General features: G+C 40.6%; 1 protein-coding gene across 1 annotated transcript in view; it reads left to right on the top strand.

The window, feature by feature from the left end:
* COL14A1 (collagen type XIV alpha 1 chain) overlaps positions 1–18,517 on the top strand; it is a 124,819-nt gene that overhangs the window by 103,940 nt on the left and 2,362 nt on the right. The window contains exons 40-46 of the mRNA XM_009277215.2: positions 2,967–3,020; positions 3,954–4,025; positions 6,097–6,132; positions 6,560–6,626; positions 7,138–7,326; positions 17,274–17,351; positions 18,309–18,464. Coding sequence (XP_009275490.1) covers positions 2,967–3,020; positions 3,954–4,025; positions 6,097–6,132; positions 6,560–6,626; positions 7,138–7,326; positions 17,274–17,351; positions 18,309–18,464 — 652 coding nt within the window. The remainder of the gene's footprint in view (positions 1–2,966; positions 3,021–3,953; positions 4,026–6,096; positions 6,133–6,559; positions 6,627–7,137; positions 7,327–17,273; positions 17,352–18,308; positions 18,465–18,517) is intronic.

The raw sequence follows: 18,517 nt of genomic DNA on the forward strand, positions 1-18,517 counted from the left end.
TTGGATGTAAGGAAAAATTTCTTTACTGAAAGAGTGGTGAAACATTGGACCAGGCTGCCCAGGGAAGTGGTTGAGTCCCCATCCCTGGAGGTATTTAAAAGACGAGTAGATGAGGCGCTTAGGGACATGGTTTAGTGGACATGGTGGTGTTGGGTTGACGGGTTGGCTCGGTGATCTTAGAGGTCTTTTCCAACCTCAATGATTCTATGATTCTATGTTTCTCCATAACTGTTTTTCATGCCATTAGCAAAATATGTCCTGATTTAAGTTAACCTTCCAAAATAATATACATCTTGATTCTAAACTGCCCTACACCCGATGTCACACATCAAAATCTGTCCCATCCTGCTCTTGGACATGCAGCTCCATGGAGGAGATTCAGTGGCTCTGTACAGAGTCATTCCTATCCTGGATGTGACTGCATCAGAGAGAAAGTGCTGTTGTGCTATGTAATTCCCCCAGTCATTCTGGAGATGGTTAAGCAAAGAGGAGACTTCAATAAATGGGAGAGTAAATAACATCTTTAAGGCTTCAGTGCTCAGAATACAACTTCGTGAATTCTCACAGTGCTCTATTTTCTTCTACATTACACAGACCAAAAATAATGGGAGAAAGAGCCAGAAGAAATACATTCCCAGTCTTCCTGCCAATTTCCTGGTACCTACTAATCTCCTCTGCTCACTACTCACAAGTTCAGAATGAGTATCAGATCCATTCTGGCCATCAGATGGTCTGAGTAACATCATCTTCAAACCCTGTTGGGAGAACAAACAAGTATCTTTGGCCTCTTACCTGCATGAGAGAATAGGTATTGCCATACTCTTTCTTGAACCAAACCTCTCTTTAACTGCATTTATAAATAGCAATTTTCACATCTAACAAATACAGTAGGAGGTGATTTTTTTGTGGCCAAGCAATACAGACACAGTGCCAAGAGAAATGAATCCTAGGAGAATAGACAGGAGGTGATTCTTGAGCAGCCAAGAGTAAGAATACTGCTCAGAAGAAAGAAACTGTGAAATATATTCAAAGAAAATGTAATTCTGATCATACTGTTAGTTCTACTCCTTGACTGGGATGGGAGAAGGAAGGGACATACAGCATTATTTTTCTGTAGAAGTTTGTGTGAATCCACACTAGATCCTAGAAGTCGGTGGAAAGCTCTACATTTCCCCCCTCCTAGTTAAATTACGCCCTTAAGAGTGTCCAACCGGTTTTCATCCTGCTTTAGGACTGATCAAAAATAAATGCAGATTTTAAATCTTTGCTTTAAAAAGTGAAACATACTTGTAAATATGAAGGTATCAGTCTTCCTGAAGGTTTTACTGTTACAAAAATCAGTCTAGTTTGCATTATCTTTTAAGGACTTCCATGTTAATATAAAACTGTGAATAGCTATCACTGAATTTTTCAAAACATTCTTCACAACTAAATGCTTCTTCCAGAGAATATCAGAAACCTTATTTTGTAATCTTTAATACATTTCGAAGTTCCTTATACCATTCTCTGTTTCCTTTAGAAACACCAATTTTGAAGACTGAACGCACTTTCCTTTGCAAATTTATTTAATTGAGCTAGGCTTGCAATCTTTTCTCTGTATATGTCTTAAAACTACTGTGATAGAGACACTATTAGTATCTTTATTTCAATGCCACTTAGCTGTTACATTTGCTTTAGTTCTTACTGTGATAGGGGAGCTGCTTTGGTTCTTAAAGCTTCAGGAACCATCTGGCTACACTGTGAAATAGGAAAGTATTTCCTTATCAAGTCTAAGGATGCATAAATGACATAATATGAGCTGACTATGTGGCTTATTTTATCATCAAAACACCCTTCTGGTGGAATTTTAAAAAGTCCTTTCCAGGTACATGGCAGATAATATTCCCCAGCCGGGTTTTTTGTCATATGACAGCAGGTTCGAATCATAGTTTCCAAATTATGTAAAGCATAAAACTGGTAGTTCATGCTGTATTCATTACTAAAGCCGTGTCAGAAATGAAGTTTCAGAAAAAAAGTACAAAACGACAAAGATGTGAATGTTTTTTCTGAAGCTCTATGAGATGCTGAGGCCTAGAATGTTCTTTACTGTGTGTGTCAGCATAAACACTTTCAAACCCTCTCTTTCCTTCTACTCTCACCTCCGTATTCTGGTCTTGAGCCAGAGATAAGGTCATATTTCTCTTTTTTTAGGCTGTGTGGTAATGAAAGAATTGACAACACCAGGCTGTTAAGAAACCTATGCTTTATAGCACGTGGATACAAAATGTGCCTATTGGTTAATTTGCAAGAATACTTTATTAATAGTGTATTTTCTTCTACATCTGGTCAGTCTTTTTTCTATGATTTGCTTGCTTTCCAGTTTCCAAGTTATCTTTAGTTTTTGGCGCTCATTTCTGGAAGCTCTGAAGCACGTTGATAATGTAAACCACATGAGCATTCCTGCTGCTTCCTGAATCAGGACCTCGGTGATAGCTAGTACATACGTACAGTATTGTTGGGCAGAGAGATAGACTCTCAGTTGCCATCTTTCAGCACTTAATCAGTGGGACTGTGAATAGTTACAACCAGTGAGAACAGATGTAGAAGTGTGGCCCATTTTGTGGTAGAGAAGTCTGACAGCAAACGTTCTCATTTACCTCACTACGTCAGCATTATAAGTGAAATTCGCTCAGAAGTAGAAAATTGCCAGTACAAATAGTTTTGCATTGCTGCTTCTTACTTCGAAAGTGCTGTGAGACTAGTTGAAATTTTTTTTTAAATACCGATGATGCTATAGCTCCTTTTCAGAAATAAACCCTCCCCAGGGCAAATAAGGGAATTTTCTTCTAAGAAACCACTAGGACCAGTTATTAATTTAAGAAAAAACAAAGAAAAAGAAAAAAAAAAAAAGTCTTCTAGATGAAATGGGACAGATTCATGAAGTATATCTAAAAGGTGATAAAATTGCATATATTTCTCTTTTATAGGGCCTTCCTGGCAAAGACGGACCCACAGGCCCACAAGGACCTCCTGGCCCAACGGTGAGTATTGCCCATGGAATTTGTTAGTGTAAAAGTCAGCAGGACTTTGGGGGATTGTGGGTCACTGTTATCGAGGCTTCAGTGGATAGACCAAGGCCAAGGGTTCTCCTTGGAAGTTAAAATTCTCATGATGCATGGAGTTGGCAGAGAGCTGCTGTCCAGTGTCATTTCTTTCCACTCTTAGCTCAAGAAAAAAAGTCTCCCATGGGAAGGGGAGACAGTTGTTCCGTCAGTAGATTGATAGCTTGTTCTTAGTCAAGTAACTGCACTATATAAAGGGAATTAGTGCTCTTAACGTTTGAAACAAGATTTTCTTTTTGTAAGAAATTCCAATTAGGATTGTTAGTTGAACTGAACTGCCAAGTTTCGCTTGATCTGGAGGCTGGAGGTGAGTGCAAATGCTCTCATAGAGTAATCAAGGAAGACAGCAGAGGCCACGTTCAGCCTTCAAAGCAATAACTATGTTACCTCCAGCATCAGTCCCTTCCTTCTCAGCTAGGGCAGCTAGGCAAAGTTAATGCCTTCTTGATAGATTTAAGACATTAGGTGAAACTGCTGATGGCATTGAGCATTCTCCAAGCAATCCTGTTCTTTTTACAAAGAATGTTCTGAGTCATCCCCCCTGAACACGGTAGTAACGTCACAGGATTTAGTCTTGAGGTTCACCAATCTGTGCCTGTTTCAGAAAGCAAGCAACACAAGTCCATTTGTCTTGAGTGCTTTTCTCAGAGCTGTGCTTTCGGTGCTCTTTTTACTGCAACATGTACTTCTTAATCCTCTCTCCCAGCATCTCCAATCTTTGACTTGCAGAACTGCCTGTGTACTGTCTGCTTTGTGAACTTCCTCTCCATCACGCAGTTATTTCTCCCATCAGGATTCATGGGTGTTGACTGTCATCACCACTAAGTATTTTCTTTCTCTTTTTCCATGTAGGGCATACCTGGTGCTCCAGGTGTTCCAGGTGTTACTGGAAGCCAGGGGCCTCAAGGTGATGTTGGAGCTCCTGTGAGTAAACTTAATGAATATTGCTATATTTGCTGTTGTGGATTAATTGGTTTCTGATCCTGGCTTCACTGTTTTACAGAACTCCTCAATATTTATAGCTTATGATCTGTTTGCAGTTAGTGGCTAAGCAAAACATCATAGTGGTCTTTCTTTGTTCGTTCTTCATAATTAAATTTATTTGTTGATCTTACATACAATGTTTGGAATATAGGGATTAGAGAGTCAAAACACAAGATTAAAACACAGGAGTTAAAAAGATAACAGTATGTGAATTTGTAGTCTGTGTGTAATTACTTTCTCCGTTTTTTTCCTTTGCACTTCAAGCAACCCTCAGGAAATTAAAGTATGCCATTTATTAACCTGAATATTTCCAAAATATTATTCTGATTTTCAAACTGTGAAAATATTGCATGAATAAAAAACTCGCTTCCATGGTTACTCTGGGTTTACATCAGGGCAACTGACTAATGATCAGGGCTTTTTCTAGAATGTTATTATGAATTTGACCATCAGTTTCATTGAGTGGAAAATTACACCCTCTACACCGAAAATAAGTATTAGGAACCTCTAATACTAAGTTTGTCTTTCAGATATTATTTTCTTTATTATAAAAACCCCTCAGTTTAACTAGAAGAAAGGAATACAACTATAAAATGAGTGGGTAAATTACGTAAAAGAGAAGATTTACAGTGGACCTCTTTTTCTCTGTAACAGTTCAGATAATACTGTGTATTCACATTTTAACATTTGACCGCTTGCTTAATTATAAAGCCTGCTCAGTTTTTTTCCAGTGAATGTTCTGCTTAATTTTTAAAGGCATCATAATGTGACAGTGTGTACTTCTGACTAATTTTTAAACATCATAATGTGACAGTGTGTACTTCTGACTCGATTTGTAGAATAGAATTTTTTTTTCAAAATGCTTTGGAGATTTAATCCAATGCAAGCATTTTTATTTGGTATTTGGTAAATGAAATGACTGATACAGTTTGCTTTGGAGATTTAATCCAATGCAAGCATTTTTATTTGGTTAAGTGGAAATGAAATGACTGATAATATATAAGCAAAAAACCCCTAATGCCCAGTTCTGCATAGTTTCTAAGTGTAATAATGAAATCTACTAAGGAGATTTGATGAGCTATGGAACTTATTACTATCAATGTATAACATGCTGACTATTCAGTTCCTGTCCAAACACATGTTCCAGATATTGAACTAGATTTCCTAGAGTGTACGTATCCCTGTAAGTCATGTAAGACCTCTGCTGTGAATGTTTAGACTCTAGTAGTTCTGAAAAAACAGCTAGGTGGGTAAAAAATTATTGAGGTTCAATAACTGTCTTACCCAAAAGGCAGAGCAATAGAAAAGAGGCCTAGAAATAATCTTGCAGTCTTTGTAGGAGTTTCTCCTTTCCCAGGACAGAATAAGCTGTGCTTTAACCATGCATCAGTCAGCTGGTTACCTCTTCGTGCAGACCTTTCCTCGCTTCAGGAGTTCCTGAGAGATGTCTAGCCTACCCCAAAAACCTCCATTGGTGAAGTTGTAACTGCCCTAGACAACTTGTTCCAATCCGTAATGATCCTTACCATCATTACAGTATTACATTATCTTTAATGTCACACTTAATTTTCTGTGCAGTTTAATCCCATTGCTGATTCTGTTCGTAGCGGATGCAGAGTCTCGGTGCAGCGAATGCTACAAATTTCAGACCGATATTTTGTCTCCCATCAGCCTTCCCTTCCTTATACTCAGTGGTGATTAGATCCATTTCAGCCATGTGAAATGCATCATCTGGTGGCCTGCCCTTGCTGACAGTTTAAACAAGAGAATTCAGTATGTGACAAACCCCCGAGAAAGTCATTGTCGCCATGTAATTGCCAAAGATGAACATTTTGTTGAGTAGTGAAATGGAAAACGTATTTTCGTTATTGTCACATAGCCTCCTGAAACCATGTTCCTTGTTTGGTTTTTCTCCTTTTACTCAGATGCTGCAAGGGAGACAACGTTTAGGCATTAAAAATTTTGAGCAAGAACAAAATGAGAATTAATTTTGTATTGAATCTTTTCATAGGGTCCTCCTGGAGCTAAGGGTGAAAGGGGCGAGCGGGTAAGTCTATGTTCACATTAGCCGATTTTTTTTTTTCCCCGTTTTCTGTGTCATAAAAAGCTTTCTCCAAAAATTTGTGTTTCTCTGTGTTTACATGCACAATAGTTTTCTCTGTGCAATCAGGCAAATTTTCCTTCTTTTCCAGACATTGTCTTATATACAGCTACAGTAATGTTTTGAAGGTGGGAAGTATGTGGCATTAAGCATGTCCCCAGATCTCTCATTAGGGTTATCTTCTCCGACCTCTGTTTGCTGGCTCAAAACAGCAATGGGAACCAGGGAAATCCCAAAACTTTTTTGGCTTTTTTTCTGATCTGTGAGGATATAATCTCTCAGGGATAATAAATGTCTTTCATTGCTCTAAGCGTTTTCAAGTCAGAAGTGATGCAAAAAAATGTGTTATGACCCTGCTGCTGTTGTTATCCAGGGCGATCTCCAGTCCCAAGCAATGGTGCGTGCTGTTGCTCGGCAAGTGTGTGAACAACTCATCCAGGGTAAGTACATCGATAGTTCATATGCTTCTATCTCTAGAATGGATCTTTTCCTGCCACAATTACTTACAAATATGATGCTTTTCAGAGCATGCAAGCAGATCTGTTCGTTTTAGGCTAGACGGTCAGGATTTATGTTCTGACTAGATTTATGTTTGAATGTATTTATGTCCAATTATTGCTGACTAGCATCACAGGCATCTAAAAAAAAGCCTGAATTGTCTCCAGTCTATTATAGTATACAGAAGCTTCTGCTGTAACAATTTTAAATTTTTATAGACATAAAATACAAAAAACCCCAAACCATCAAAACAAGGAAATAAAATTCTACAGAATAGTCTTCCCCTTTTCTTTGTACTCCCTAAACCACTGTTTCTCCACCAACAAGCACACAACTTCATATTATCAAAGCATGACAGACCACAGCCTTGAGGACCTGCCAGTGCTCTGTTCAAACTTAGCTGAACCAGATTCTCCACTGTAACTTGAAAATGAGGACATTTTTTCCTGACAGGTCATATGGCAAGATATAACTCAATTCTGAACCAGATTCCAAGCCAATCTGTCTCAACACGAACCATCGCAGGACCTCCTGGTGAGCCAGGTCGGCCAGGGGCTCCAGGGCCACAGGGTGAACAAGGATCACCAGGCATGCAAGGGTTTCCAGGAAGTCCTGGTCAACCAGGAAGACCAGGAGAAAGAGGTAGGCTTCATACTTCGCATAGAAAAAAATATACCTCCCTTTCCTGATACATTCTGATGGCTTTTGCCTCCTATCTAAATTTGAGAACAACGATTTTCTCACTAGTTGATTGGTGAGCTCAACACAGACCATAATGAAAGCTCTGGAGACTCTCAGTCATGAAGGTAATGCAGGCTTTGCCAGGTGTGATTTGGCAGGATCAGACAGAGGTTAAATGCCTAAACTGCTGAAGATTGGTGGCATCTAATTGGGCACATGACATCACATCATGCTTTCATCTTAGTAGGACTCTGAAGTGAGCTGGAGCTGTAATTGTATAAGCAAATGAGCTTTTGGAAAAGGCAGCTGCAAAACTGATAGATTCGTGTTGGGGAAAGATCGAACTTTTCTGCTAAACTTGAAATGTGTCAGTCTCAAGATTTCTAAGTTGTGATAGTCTGAAAGGAGCAAGGTTGATAAGAAGAGGGGAAAAAAAATCCTCGTTTATGAGGGGTTGAGAGCATCAGGGAGAGGAAACGGTGAGGTCAGAGAGAAGTACTATATTTAACTGTTCATTTACTGTAATTCCCCTCTGTATTCTTATGTGTATGCTAGATCCCTTTCTCCTTTCCTCCTCCAGCATTGTCTAATAAAGAAACAAGCTCCATGTTTTGATTTACTCTCCCTCTGTGCAACCCTGGTAATCTTTGGTGTACCGGAGTAGCGCTAACAGAGGTAGTCCTGAGTGGATCTGTGATTGTGAAAGTGCTTTGAAGACCATCACACGAGGAAGTCACCAAAAACCCAAGAGACAAATGCGATATTCAAGAGCGATGAATTGGTGTTGCTGTTGCAAAATCTAAAATGGGATTTTAAAAATGAATTGCTATGAAGGCTGTTCAGTTCAGGAGCTTAATAGTTCCAGATCACAGTAGCCATGATGACCAGAGTTAAAACATTGTTTTGAAAAGAAAGCCTTTGAGTGAACCTGTGAGTCTGTGGGTCCTTTCTTCCCCTCAAGACTGTAATTCTAATTGCCTTCTTGAAAAAAGAGACAAGGTTTAGGGTACTAGCCTCTCAGTCATGCTGCTGCCTGCTCCAGCTGAGCAGAGACCAGACACTGTCCAGAAAAAAGGAGGAATGAGGGGGTGGGAAGCAAGTAGGAAAGAAAATTGGAAGAGGCGGCACGTGAGAAACTGACTTCAAAAGTGGTGACCCGGAGAGACTGAATGCAGTTTTCAGGGTCATTGCTTAAAATACTAGTGTATTTTGAATGGCTTCTCAGGCAGGAACTGTTTAAGTACACAGAATATTTTGCTGGGGCTTCAGGAATGGAGGAACCAAAATGCAGGTTACAAAAAGGGAAACCTGTCTGACATTTAGCATGTATTTTCCATTTTATTTGTTGTGCTGAGGCCCAGGCCCACACGTTGTAGTACTATGAAATCACAGAGTGATTAGATATAGTCATTTAAATGATGTAGGTTAACTCACTGCTGATTATTAATATCTGGGAAACAGCATTGATAATAGAGTGAGTACAGAAGGGGTAAAAGCACATTAAAAAAAAGAATATTATTCTTTTCCTGTCTCTAGAGATAACTGATGTTAGAAGGGACTGATTTTGGCAGGTAGTGCTTGTGGGGAGATTCATACTTGGTAGAAAGCAAGCACTTATCAAGCTTACTTCAAGTACTATAATCAGTCAGCCAGGGCTCTCTGCAGATTTTCATAAAATGTGATGCCAAATGTTGGGAGTGTTTTACAGTATTTATAGCTTAAAATGAGATTGTTTTCAGAAAAAAGAATCTATGTGTAAACTTAAAGACAAAATAATTGGCTTTATTTGAGTGAAACGGTTTTTAGGACATTCACATAACCGGAGCCTTGCACAGAACCTGGAAGGGAGAGGAAGAAGCTCATTCAGAACCTAGGGAAAAAATATAGAATAATTACTTTTACCAGCATCATGCTTGGGGAGATTGGAAGTTTCTTGTGCATTCCCAATTCTCACTTGATTCCTAACTACATATCATACAGTGAAGTAGCAGACTAAAATTCCTCTGCTTCTAGATGGAAGGGTTTTTAGTCTCCAGTGAATACAGAGAGGAGGGTAAATGGACAGACCCCATCCCTTGCTGTGTTCTGAAGCGCTGTTTGTATTTAACTTGTTCAGCAAGTCACAATGTATAGTCCTGTCCTGAAGATCTCCAGCCAGCCACTTGGAAGTCTTTATGAACAATGTGTTTCTTTTTGCTGATGTCATCAGCATTTTCGTTGTATATGAAGTCAATTTAATGTTCAAAACCAGTGCCAGATTAGCAACTCTGAAAAGTCATCCTCCACCTTTAAGTGCAGAAAATACACTGCAACAGTGACAGCAGTGTCCATAGAGCGTACTAAAAAGCAATAGACATTAGAAGGGAAAAAAGACTGGTTTGTCTATTTAGCAGTGTTGCCTTTTTTCCCTCAGAGTTCAAACTATTGGGATTGCTGCAAAAACCTGTTACTGGCTCTGAGCTGAATGGCAAGGTGCTGGTAGAGTGGGAAGAGAAAAGGTGGGGGGAGGCTAGACATTTCTTCCTACTCACCTCTCTTGCCCACCACCCATTCGTCCCAGCCTGTGAGAAGGGGGAACTTCTGAAAGCAGCGTGTGGAACTGGTTAGAAATCATGCACCAAAGAGAGCTTTACTGGAAAATGTCAGCAGTGAGAGATCTTGAGATCAGTGAACTTCCCTGCTAACTTGCCTGGCCAGTAACTTCTTTTCCCTTGTTTACCTTGTCACTCTGCCAAGCATTAATCAGATGTTTTGGAAGGAGGCTTGGATTGAGAGAGTGTCTTAGAGTTTTGTTAGAAACCTCCACTTGAACTTCTAGGTCCGGGGTGTCCCATTCCCGAATGTATTCTCTCACTAGTAACACACTGAGCTGGTCCTTCCAAGAAAGACCACCTCAGTGAGAAAGGATAAGTCATTCTCTCGACAGATTCAGTTGTCAGTGTCTGTTGCCAGCTGAGATCTATTTTTTCCAGTGTAGACATAAGTGAATGGATTAGGATCACACTTAGACATTTGTTATTTAGTTTCCCCAGTTGATTATTGTTTTAGCCGTACGCTGCGGGGTTTATCTGTGGTATTTTTCTAATGATGTGAAAAGCAACATCTCTGGCAATCTCAATATTTGTTAGCAATATTAACATTTTATTGGTGCCCCAACAGGCCATTTGAATTGGACCAGTCATTTAAACATTAAGGAGGCCACATTGTGTTATCAGTCCCCTGTAGTACATAATCCTAGATAAATTACTAGCATTTTGTTTTCTTACATATTTGCATAAATATAGGAGTTCAGAAAAAACCAAACCCAAGCACTGATTATTCACAACACTCATCTCTATTTTTATTTTAACTAGTGCACAGCACTGGTTTCTATTTTTATTTCAGCTAGTTTGAACATCTTTTGTTTTGATTTTATGTTTATGAACTGGGACTTAAATAACTAGTGTCTAGCTTCTGAGTGCTCAGAAAGCAGTTGGACGTATGCAAAGTAATATATAAAAACAAAGATTCAGCGTGGGTTTTTTCTTTTTTTCAGTTATTTCTATAATATGTGGGTAGTTTTCTCAACTTTGAGGAAAATGTAAAAGCCATAGTAAAAAATATGCTGAGGCACTGCTAGCTTTCAGATGCTGTGAAAATGCAGTTGTTCTTCTAACTGCTGGGTGGACTTCTGCTCTTATGATGTGTCCTGAAGTGATGCACAAAACTTATGGCTACTCACTCCATCCCACTATGATTAAAATATAATAAATACCTAAGCTGTCACTGGGAAAGTCACTATTCTCAAGTATAGCTTCATCCATATTTGCTTTCTGGCTTCATATGAAAGAGTTAACTAAACATGTGTTATCAAAAGCCACATGTTTACAGGTCTGATGGCAAAATTCCAATGGAATTAAATGGAACTTTTGCCAGTTGAGTCAATTAAATATTTTTATTTCCAATTTTAGCTTCATCTGGATAAAAAAAAAATCACCCTGTGTTATTATACATTATGGTTACCACTGAATGTCTTTGAAAGAGGACATTTTTGGTAGCAGTCTAATTTTTCAAAAGCCACATGTTTACAGGTCTGATGGCAAAATTCCAATGGAATTAAATGGAACTTTTGCCAGTTGAGTCAATTAAATATTTTTATTTCCAATTTTAGCTTCATCTGGATAAAAAAAAAATCACCCTGTGTTATTATACATTATGGTTACCACTGAATGTCTTTGAAAGAGGACATTTTTGGTAGCAGTCTAATTTTTCTTAATTGCAATATGCAGTTCTCCTCAAAGGACAGTATTCTCTTAAAGACAAAAACAGATAAGCAATTCCTAGGATTTCCTTTCATGCAGAAACCATGGACATTTAATTTTCTTTGCGAGGGAATGTATTGATGATCTTGGTTTCGTTTTTAATAACTGATGCTATCAGAGGTATCTTTAGCAGAGCATTGGAAATAATTGATTTCAGTTGCTTGTGATCTCCATGGGGCTGAACCCAGGCCATTGCTTACTTTGGATGGGGACAAGACATAAAAAAGTGGTTAGCATGAAGAGGGAGAGACAGTTTGATGGTATTGCTGAAGTATGTCCAGAGCACAAATATGAAAACAGTTCCCGGAATTTGAAGCCACTCTAACTCAAATGACAAATTTTGATACTCATTTTATCCCTGAGATTGATTAACCATTGTGGTAACTTACATGGAGAGTGATGTCTCGTCTGGTTGACTTTTTGTAAGCTATGCTCTAATGAAACGCAAAGATGACCTTGACAGAAAGCGAAATGGGAGAATTTTGAACGTTCTGTCATTTATAGGAGGGAGCCATTAACTATGACCAAGAGGTCTGTGAAGCTGTTAACTTACTCTCATTAAAGAGCTTTGGTGGAAAGTCCATTAGGGGAGCCCGTGGAGTGCTCGATTTTAACTCGTGAGTTTTGCCCTAGGAGTAGGGTATTCTTGCTTCAGTGTTTATGTTCTCTTTCACTTGGGTAAACTTTACTGGAAACTAGACTAAAAGAAACCTGAAGCAGATTTGTATCTTGGCTTTCAGTACGTTTGCTTTAGGAACTTGATATCCGTGTGATTTCAAAGAAGGTTTGCCCTGCGCAAGAGCTTCATAACTTGTTCCAGAATTAATATTTTATTTTTAGCCTGAGTAGATTTGTTCCATATTTATAATTTCTTACTGCAGTTTATTCTGTGAACATTGCGTATGGGTGTGTGTTCTTGTGTAAAGAATAATAATTGAGTGCATGGAAGGCTGTGATTTGAAAACATTGTGGCAATTGTCTTTGAAGTCACCATGTAATGTTATCATACAGTAGGATAAGCAATGGTCCTTGTACTAAACATCTGTGTAGATTCCAGATGGTTATCATGGGCCAGTCTTCTTATGATCAAAGCAATCCACATATACAGACTTTGCCTTTTACAAATGGCAAGCATTTCCTTACAGAGCATGTATGGTAAGAGACAATTTAGATGAGTTTACCTTGTTAAAAGGCCTGGAGCAGAAGTAGCGAATTGCAACAGAGGAGTCTCTCCGTACGTTTGAAGCAAGCCAGGGCTAAGCAAATTTTAGGTATCTGGAAAGTGCATTTGGAATGCAGGACAAGAGGTTTGCCTGAGAAATTTGTCTTTAAAATGGATGGAATTCTGTTGTTGATCACAGATGACGTGTGTTTTTGGCAGGTTCCCCCAGGAATATAAGTGTAGGTTAGAGCGTGTATCTGCCACCTAGGACTGCTTCCTACGTACACTATGCAATGCAATCATTCATCAAAGGTTCTGGATAGCACTTCTGACTGAAACTGCAATGTCTGCTAACCAAATGCTGGATTGCAAACAGGAGATTCATACTGGACTTGGAAGACAGCCTCTGAGAGCAGGAATCCCATGTATTACATTGCTAAGAATCCCAGAAGAAAAGATGTTAGCAAATTTCAAGATACCTGAGTAATTTAAACACTTAAGACCCATTGACCTTCAGTGAGATTTAGGAGCTAGTGCTACCAAAGGCTATGGCTATAAAATTCCTGAAACTTACCTTTTGGGCAGTTTATAATCTGAAAGTCTAAAACAATCTGAACAAGAGCAATACGTACCTTGTACAACCATGAGGGTAAGGTAGGTGTACTGCAGTATGTTAGTATACAGCAGTCAGACACAAATTTGCTCTGTTGTTCTGAGATCACCAAAGGGGTTGTATTAACGGTGCTGAGCCCTTCCTTAGCAACGAGGTTGTATTAGCTCAAGGCTGCACCTTCATCAACCTGGTCACATTGCTTTTACTGCTCTTGTAGTTTGGCCAGAGGTTGCTCGTTATCTACCTGCAAAAGGCTAGTAGGAACTAATTTAGTTGTAAGAGAAAGCTGTGGTGTACAAGCAAGATAGAAAATAGGAAGATTAGATGTGAAGGAGGCTTGATGGAAGAGATGGCGGTGCTAGTTCCTCTCCAGCTTTTCTCCAGTGGCTAAATGGTTAGAGCATAATTTCAGGAAATTTGAAGCTGCGTTCCTTTCCTACCTACTACCACCACTGGGAGAAGGTCTTGTGGTCCAGTTTGATGAATATATTCCTCTGCGTTTTGGATATTAGATCTTGGAATAAGGTCTGAAACAAGGCCTCCCTCTCCCTGATAAGTTTTTGAGCAGTTAGGCTAGAGAGCTGTTCTTAATCTTTTTGGCCTAATGCATCCTGAGGTGGTAGTCAGAACCATTGAGTAGGGGAGAACATACAGTCATGTATCCAAGCCACATCATCAAGATTGTCTACACTTGAACATCCAAGATTTCTGGATTTCAGCTATATGCCACCATCTAAAAATCTGCAGAGCCTGCATGTGGGATGGGTCTCAGCACAGGAGAGACGGGTCTCAGCACGGCAGAGCCACTTTGTGCTGCTGTCTGCACTGTGGAATGAGCTCTGGACTTCGGGGGGCTCAAATATGCTGGAAAATGGAAGGGCACTAGAGAAGAGGAGAGGAGACCCCTGAAACCCTATTGACCACAGCCCTCTGAAACCCTACTGGCCTTTTACCCAGACTAGGGCTCATAAAAACTAGTGGGATCATGATGCTCATATCATTTAAATCTTTCAGTGTGCATGTGTTTACCTGTTTCTCTAGAGAGGTAGATAGAGAGGTAAAATGTGTGCCCTGGTGAGTCAGCTCTGGGAGCTGTTCCTAGAGGGGTACATTCGTGGCATGCCTCCCTTTAGCATTTCTTCTTTATTTTATTGTGACCACCTTAGCACTCTGGCTTCTGTAACCTATCCCAAATGCCTAGCTCTCTTCAGGTACTCTAGAGCGAGTGTAGGTGCTTAACTGAGTTGTGTGCATCAGACTAGGCTTCATTCCTCTGCCAAGCCTAAATGCCCTTTGAAAAGCTAGCTCTGTGGCAGCTCTGTAGGTTTTGAGACTTGTGGTTGTAGATCGTTTTGAGAATTTCACCTAAGATTTTAAACAGGGGAGGAGGCACTCACTGTGCCTTGAGTGTCACAGTAAGCAGAGGTGAAAGTATTAAACCAGCAAAGGAGAACCCAGCCCACGGTCACAAGAATTCCAGGTCCTTGAATATCACTGTGAAGCATCCCTGGAAGTCAGTGTGAAGTGCCAGTCATGGGATAACAAGCTTATGCGATCAGAAATCTGGCTACTGAGAGTGATACGAGCAAGAATTTGCCAATAAGCTTGGCAGGTGATTCAGGAAATGAAGAATTACAGTAATCAAATCAACATGTTTTAGAGTCTCCAGGTCAGAACACATTCTGGGGTACGCCCTGGCACTTGTGTTCCTACAGTGGTCAAAGGAACGTTTGGTAACGCTTCTAACATGTGCTGACATAGATAGGGAATAACGTTAGACTCAGAAGAAACTGCTGCAGCATTGTAGTCATCAAATGACTGAACGGTTAGGACAACCAAACACAAAGATTTCACTTTTAGTAGTAATTGTGCAAATATTCCGTTATCCATAAATTCAGGGATGAGGCATACAAGACCTTGCTCTGCCTCACCCAATATCCTCTGGAAGCAAGAGGAAGATACCTGCTATTTGCAAAATAATGGTATGAACATCACCCAAATTATCACACCTGCTCTCTTTTGCTGCTTCCTGATAATTTATTTTGGCCATGGTATTTCTTCTCTTGGTGGCCAAGTCTCTCCTGTAAAATACAGTGTTACTAGAGACACTTGTAAAGCTTTGGAGACCCGCTAATGGAAAATGCTGTGAGAAGTGGCTATGGTTGTGTAATTTCTCTGTGATAAAATAACTGGTCACTGAAAGACATGGTTTTTTTAACTCAACAACAAAATTGTGCAACCAAAGGAAATAAAAGCTACAAAATGGAAACAGGAAATACTTCAACTATGCCAGGACAGTGGCAAAAAGCCTTGTAGAGGTAAGACAAAGAGCTCATCATGCTTTGCTTAAAAATGGTGTGCTCAGTATGTAGCTACTGATTGCAGCGGTGTGCCCTGTGTTTTCCAGTGATTGGGCTACATGATATATTGCCCTGGAAGCCACCTGTTATGTAGAAGACCTAGAACTCCTCAGCAGATACCAAATCCCCTGTAATTCAGTAGACTCTTACTTTGTAAACTCGATGTGAGCAATTCTTTGTCAGTGATGGGGTTTAATTACAATTTTTTTCACAGTTAAGAGTTTGTGCTTACTTATTTGCTTCCATCAGAAATTAGCTTAGGAAGGAAAAAAAAATCTTCTGTGGCTCCTTGCAAAAAATGAGGTGTCTTCCAGATGTTTTTCCCTAAGAGGTAATAGTTACCTGAGCAGAAGGGAAGGAAGGAGGCCAGTCAGTTGAAATTGTAGATGCTGCCCCATCAAGGGTAGCAGATGTTTTCTTTCTGCTTTGTTTTTATGAAGGTGCTCTCTATTGGCTTTGACTCTGAAAGTGTGGAAGCTGTGAAGCAGGGAGAGCAATTACCAGTGCTGGGAGGTCTGGAAAATGGGGGGAAAGTCCCACAAACCAGCCTGGATTTTGTGTCTTTGAGCCATCCAAATCAAACACAGACTTTATGAGAGTTTCCAAGTCGCCGGTGGAAACTCAGGTTCTGGAATTTGTAGTTTTGACACCTACTTTAATTTGACACTGCTCATTGTGATCGCTGCTTATAGAAGGTGTTTTTATAGGATGCCATAGTGGTAGTGCAGAAGGAGATGGAAAGCTGGAAGAAGGTAGTGCCTTCTCTGGATTATTAGATCTGTGATCTCCATGGATCAGACCCAATGATTGAAATTCAGGGCCATGAGCAAGTGTGGGGACACAACTCAGTGGCTGTGCATGTTGGAGCATCAGACTTCTGTGGCTGGGAACCTCTTAGACTGGGCTTTGTTTGGGGGGACAGATTTTGACTGTGCTGGAACTCCATTCTTGTGTTTTAGCAAGACTCTGCAATAACCCACGATAACTCTCTCCATTTATGCATAGAACCATCTTGTGCTGAACCACTGTTTGGTGGGTGAATGTTTGAAGGAAAATTGTCTGTCACATTAAAAAATGTGACTTCTCTGGGCCGCACAGTAATTTATAGACAGCTTTGTGAAGCTCTGAGGATCCTTCTGACTTACAATACTTGTACCTTGGTGTAGTCCAGAGGCAGCTTTCCAGCAGGAAGTGCAGCCTGGAAACTGGCCGATGCCTCTGCATACCACCTCGATGAAACCACCATGGCAGGAGGAATGTTTAAGACCCCAGGAATGCCATGTTTCCCTTGAGAGGCTGTCAGGGAAGGGAGGGAAAAAGAACCAAGTAATTCTTTATTTTTACCTCCTTCCTTCTTTGCCATCTGTTTTTACATGAAAAATAACATATGGAACTATAATCCCGGTTAAATAATAAACACTGCGCACAGTTTTGTTCAAAATGTGACTCTGATCAGAGTACTATTTCCTTAGGTTTACCAGGCGAGAAAGGAGAAAAAGGCAATCCAGGTGTGGGAACACAAGGACCCCGAGGCCCACCAGGATCTACAGGTAAAGTTGTTAAGTTTGGGACACCTGGATTAGACCACTCTGACCCATGTGCAAAGCAGCTAAGACCTGCATGGCTCTGTCCTCCACTTCTAAGGCTTAAGCAGCAGAACAGTCAGTAGTTCAGGCATCTTAACTGTTGTAATTTTCTTACTATGCAATAGGACGTTGTGCTGTGTCATGTGATGGTGTCATCAGTGTCACAAGTATTTTCCTTTTCCCTGTGATAAACTGCTTCTCCAAAACCTTCTTTTTTAATATTTTAGGGTTTTTTTTCAGAGATGGAGTCTGGAAGGGAAAAAAATCTGGACTAATTGCATTTGTTTTCCCATTGACTCAAGGTCATACCTAACTGTAAAACTTGACAGAGAAATGTATATTAATTAAGCACATTAATCACGGGGATTTAAATTTAGCTCCTGAAAAAGCAGAGAGGGCGATATCCAGGTCCTGTTGAAACAGGCATAAAATTGCATTGCCTTCGTTAGGATATTCTGGCCATTAGAGCACCAGTATCAAGGCTGGCGTTACCCAGAAGCTGTTCTGAAAGGGAGTGGGTGAATCAGGAGCTGCATAGGCATCCAGGGCTGTCCTCCCCCCCCACCCCAAAACTGCCCTTCCAAATGTCTGACACTTGGTGAAACATTTGCTCTAGTATAAATTTCTGGCTAAAAGCTGTCTCTGGCAAGGAAGATGAAGCAGCGGTTCCCCGTTCCTGACGAGCCTCCTCTCTGGCCGCTGCTTTGCCTTCCTTGCCAGAGGAACGCTGCAGCCTTTCCCTCAGCTTGCCCGGGGGAGTCAGAGCCAGGATCCCCAGTTCCTCTGCTCAAACTCTCTCTTGGAAGTGTTTGTAGCATGCTCAGTGCCATGGTTTCCAAGCACCAGGCCTGCCAAGGTGGCCTCAACTCACTGCTTTATGAAAGACGCTGCTCAGATGTTTCATCTCCCCCTTCTACACAGGACCTCCAGGAGAAAGTCGAACTGGCAGTCCAGGACCACCAGGTTCTCCAGGCCCGCGAGGTCCCACCGGCCACATGGGGCCCCCGGGCTCACAGGGTGCTTCTGGCCCGCCGGGGTACTGCGATCCATCCTCCTGCGCTGGTTACGGCATGGGAGGTGAGTAGTCAGGAGCCGGGGCGGCTGCCGTTTGCAGAGGCGGGGGGGGCATT

The sequence above is a fragment of the Aptenodytes forsteri genome, unplaced genomic scaffold (genome assembly GCF_000699145.1).
Source record: "Aptenodytes forsteri isolate BGI_AS27 unplaced genomic scaffold, ASM69914v1 Scaffold49, whole genome shotgun sequence".
Lineage (NCBI taxonomy): Eukaryota > Metazoa > Chordata > Aves > Sphenisciformes > Spheniscidae > Aptenodytes > Aptenodytes forsteri.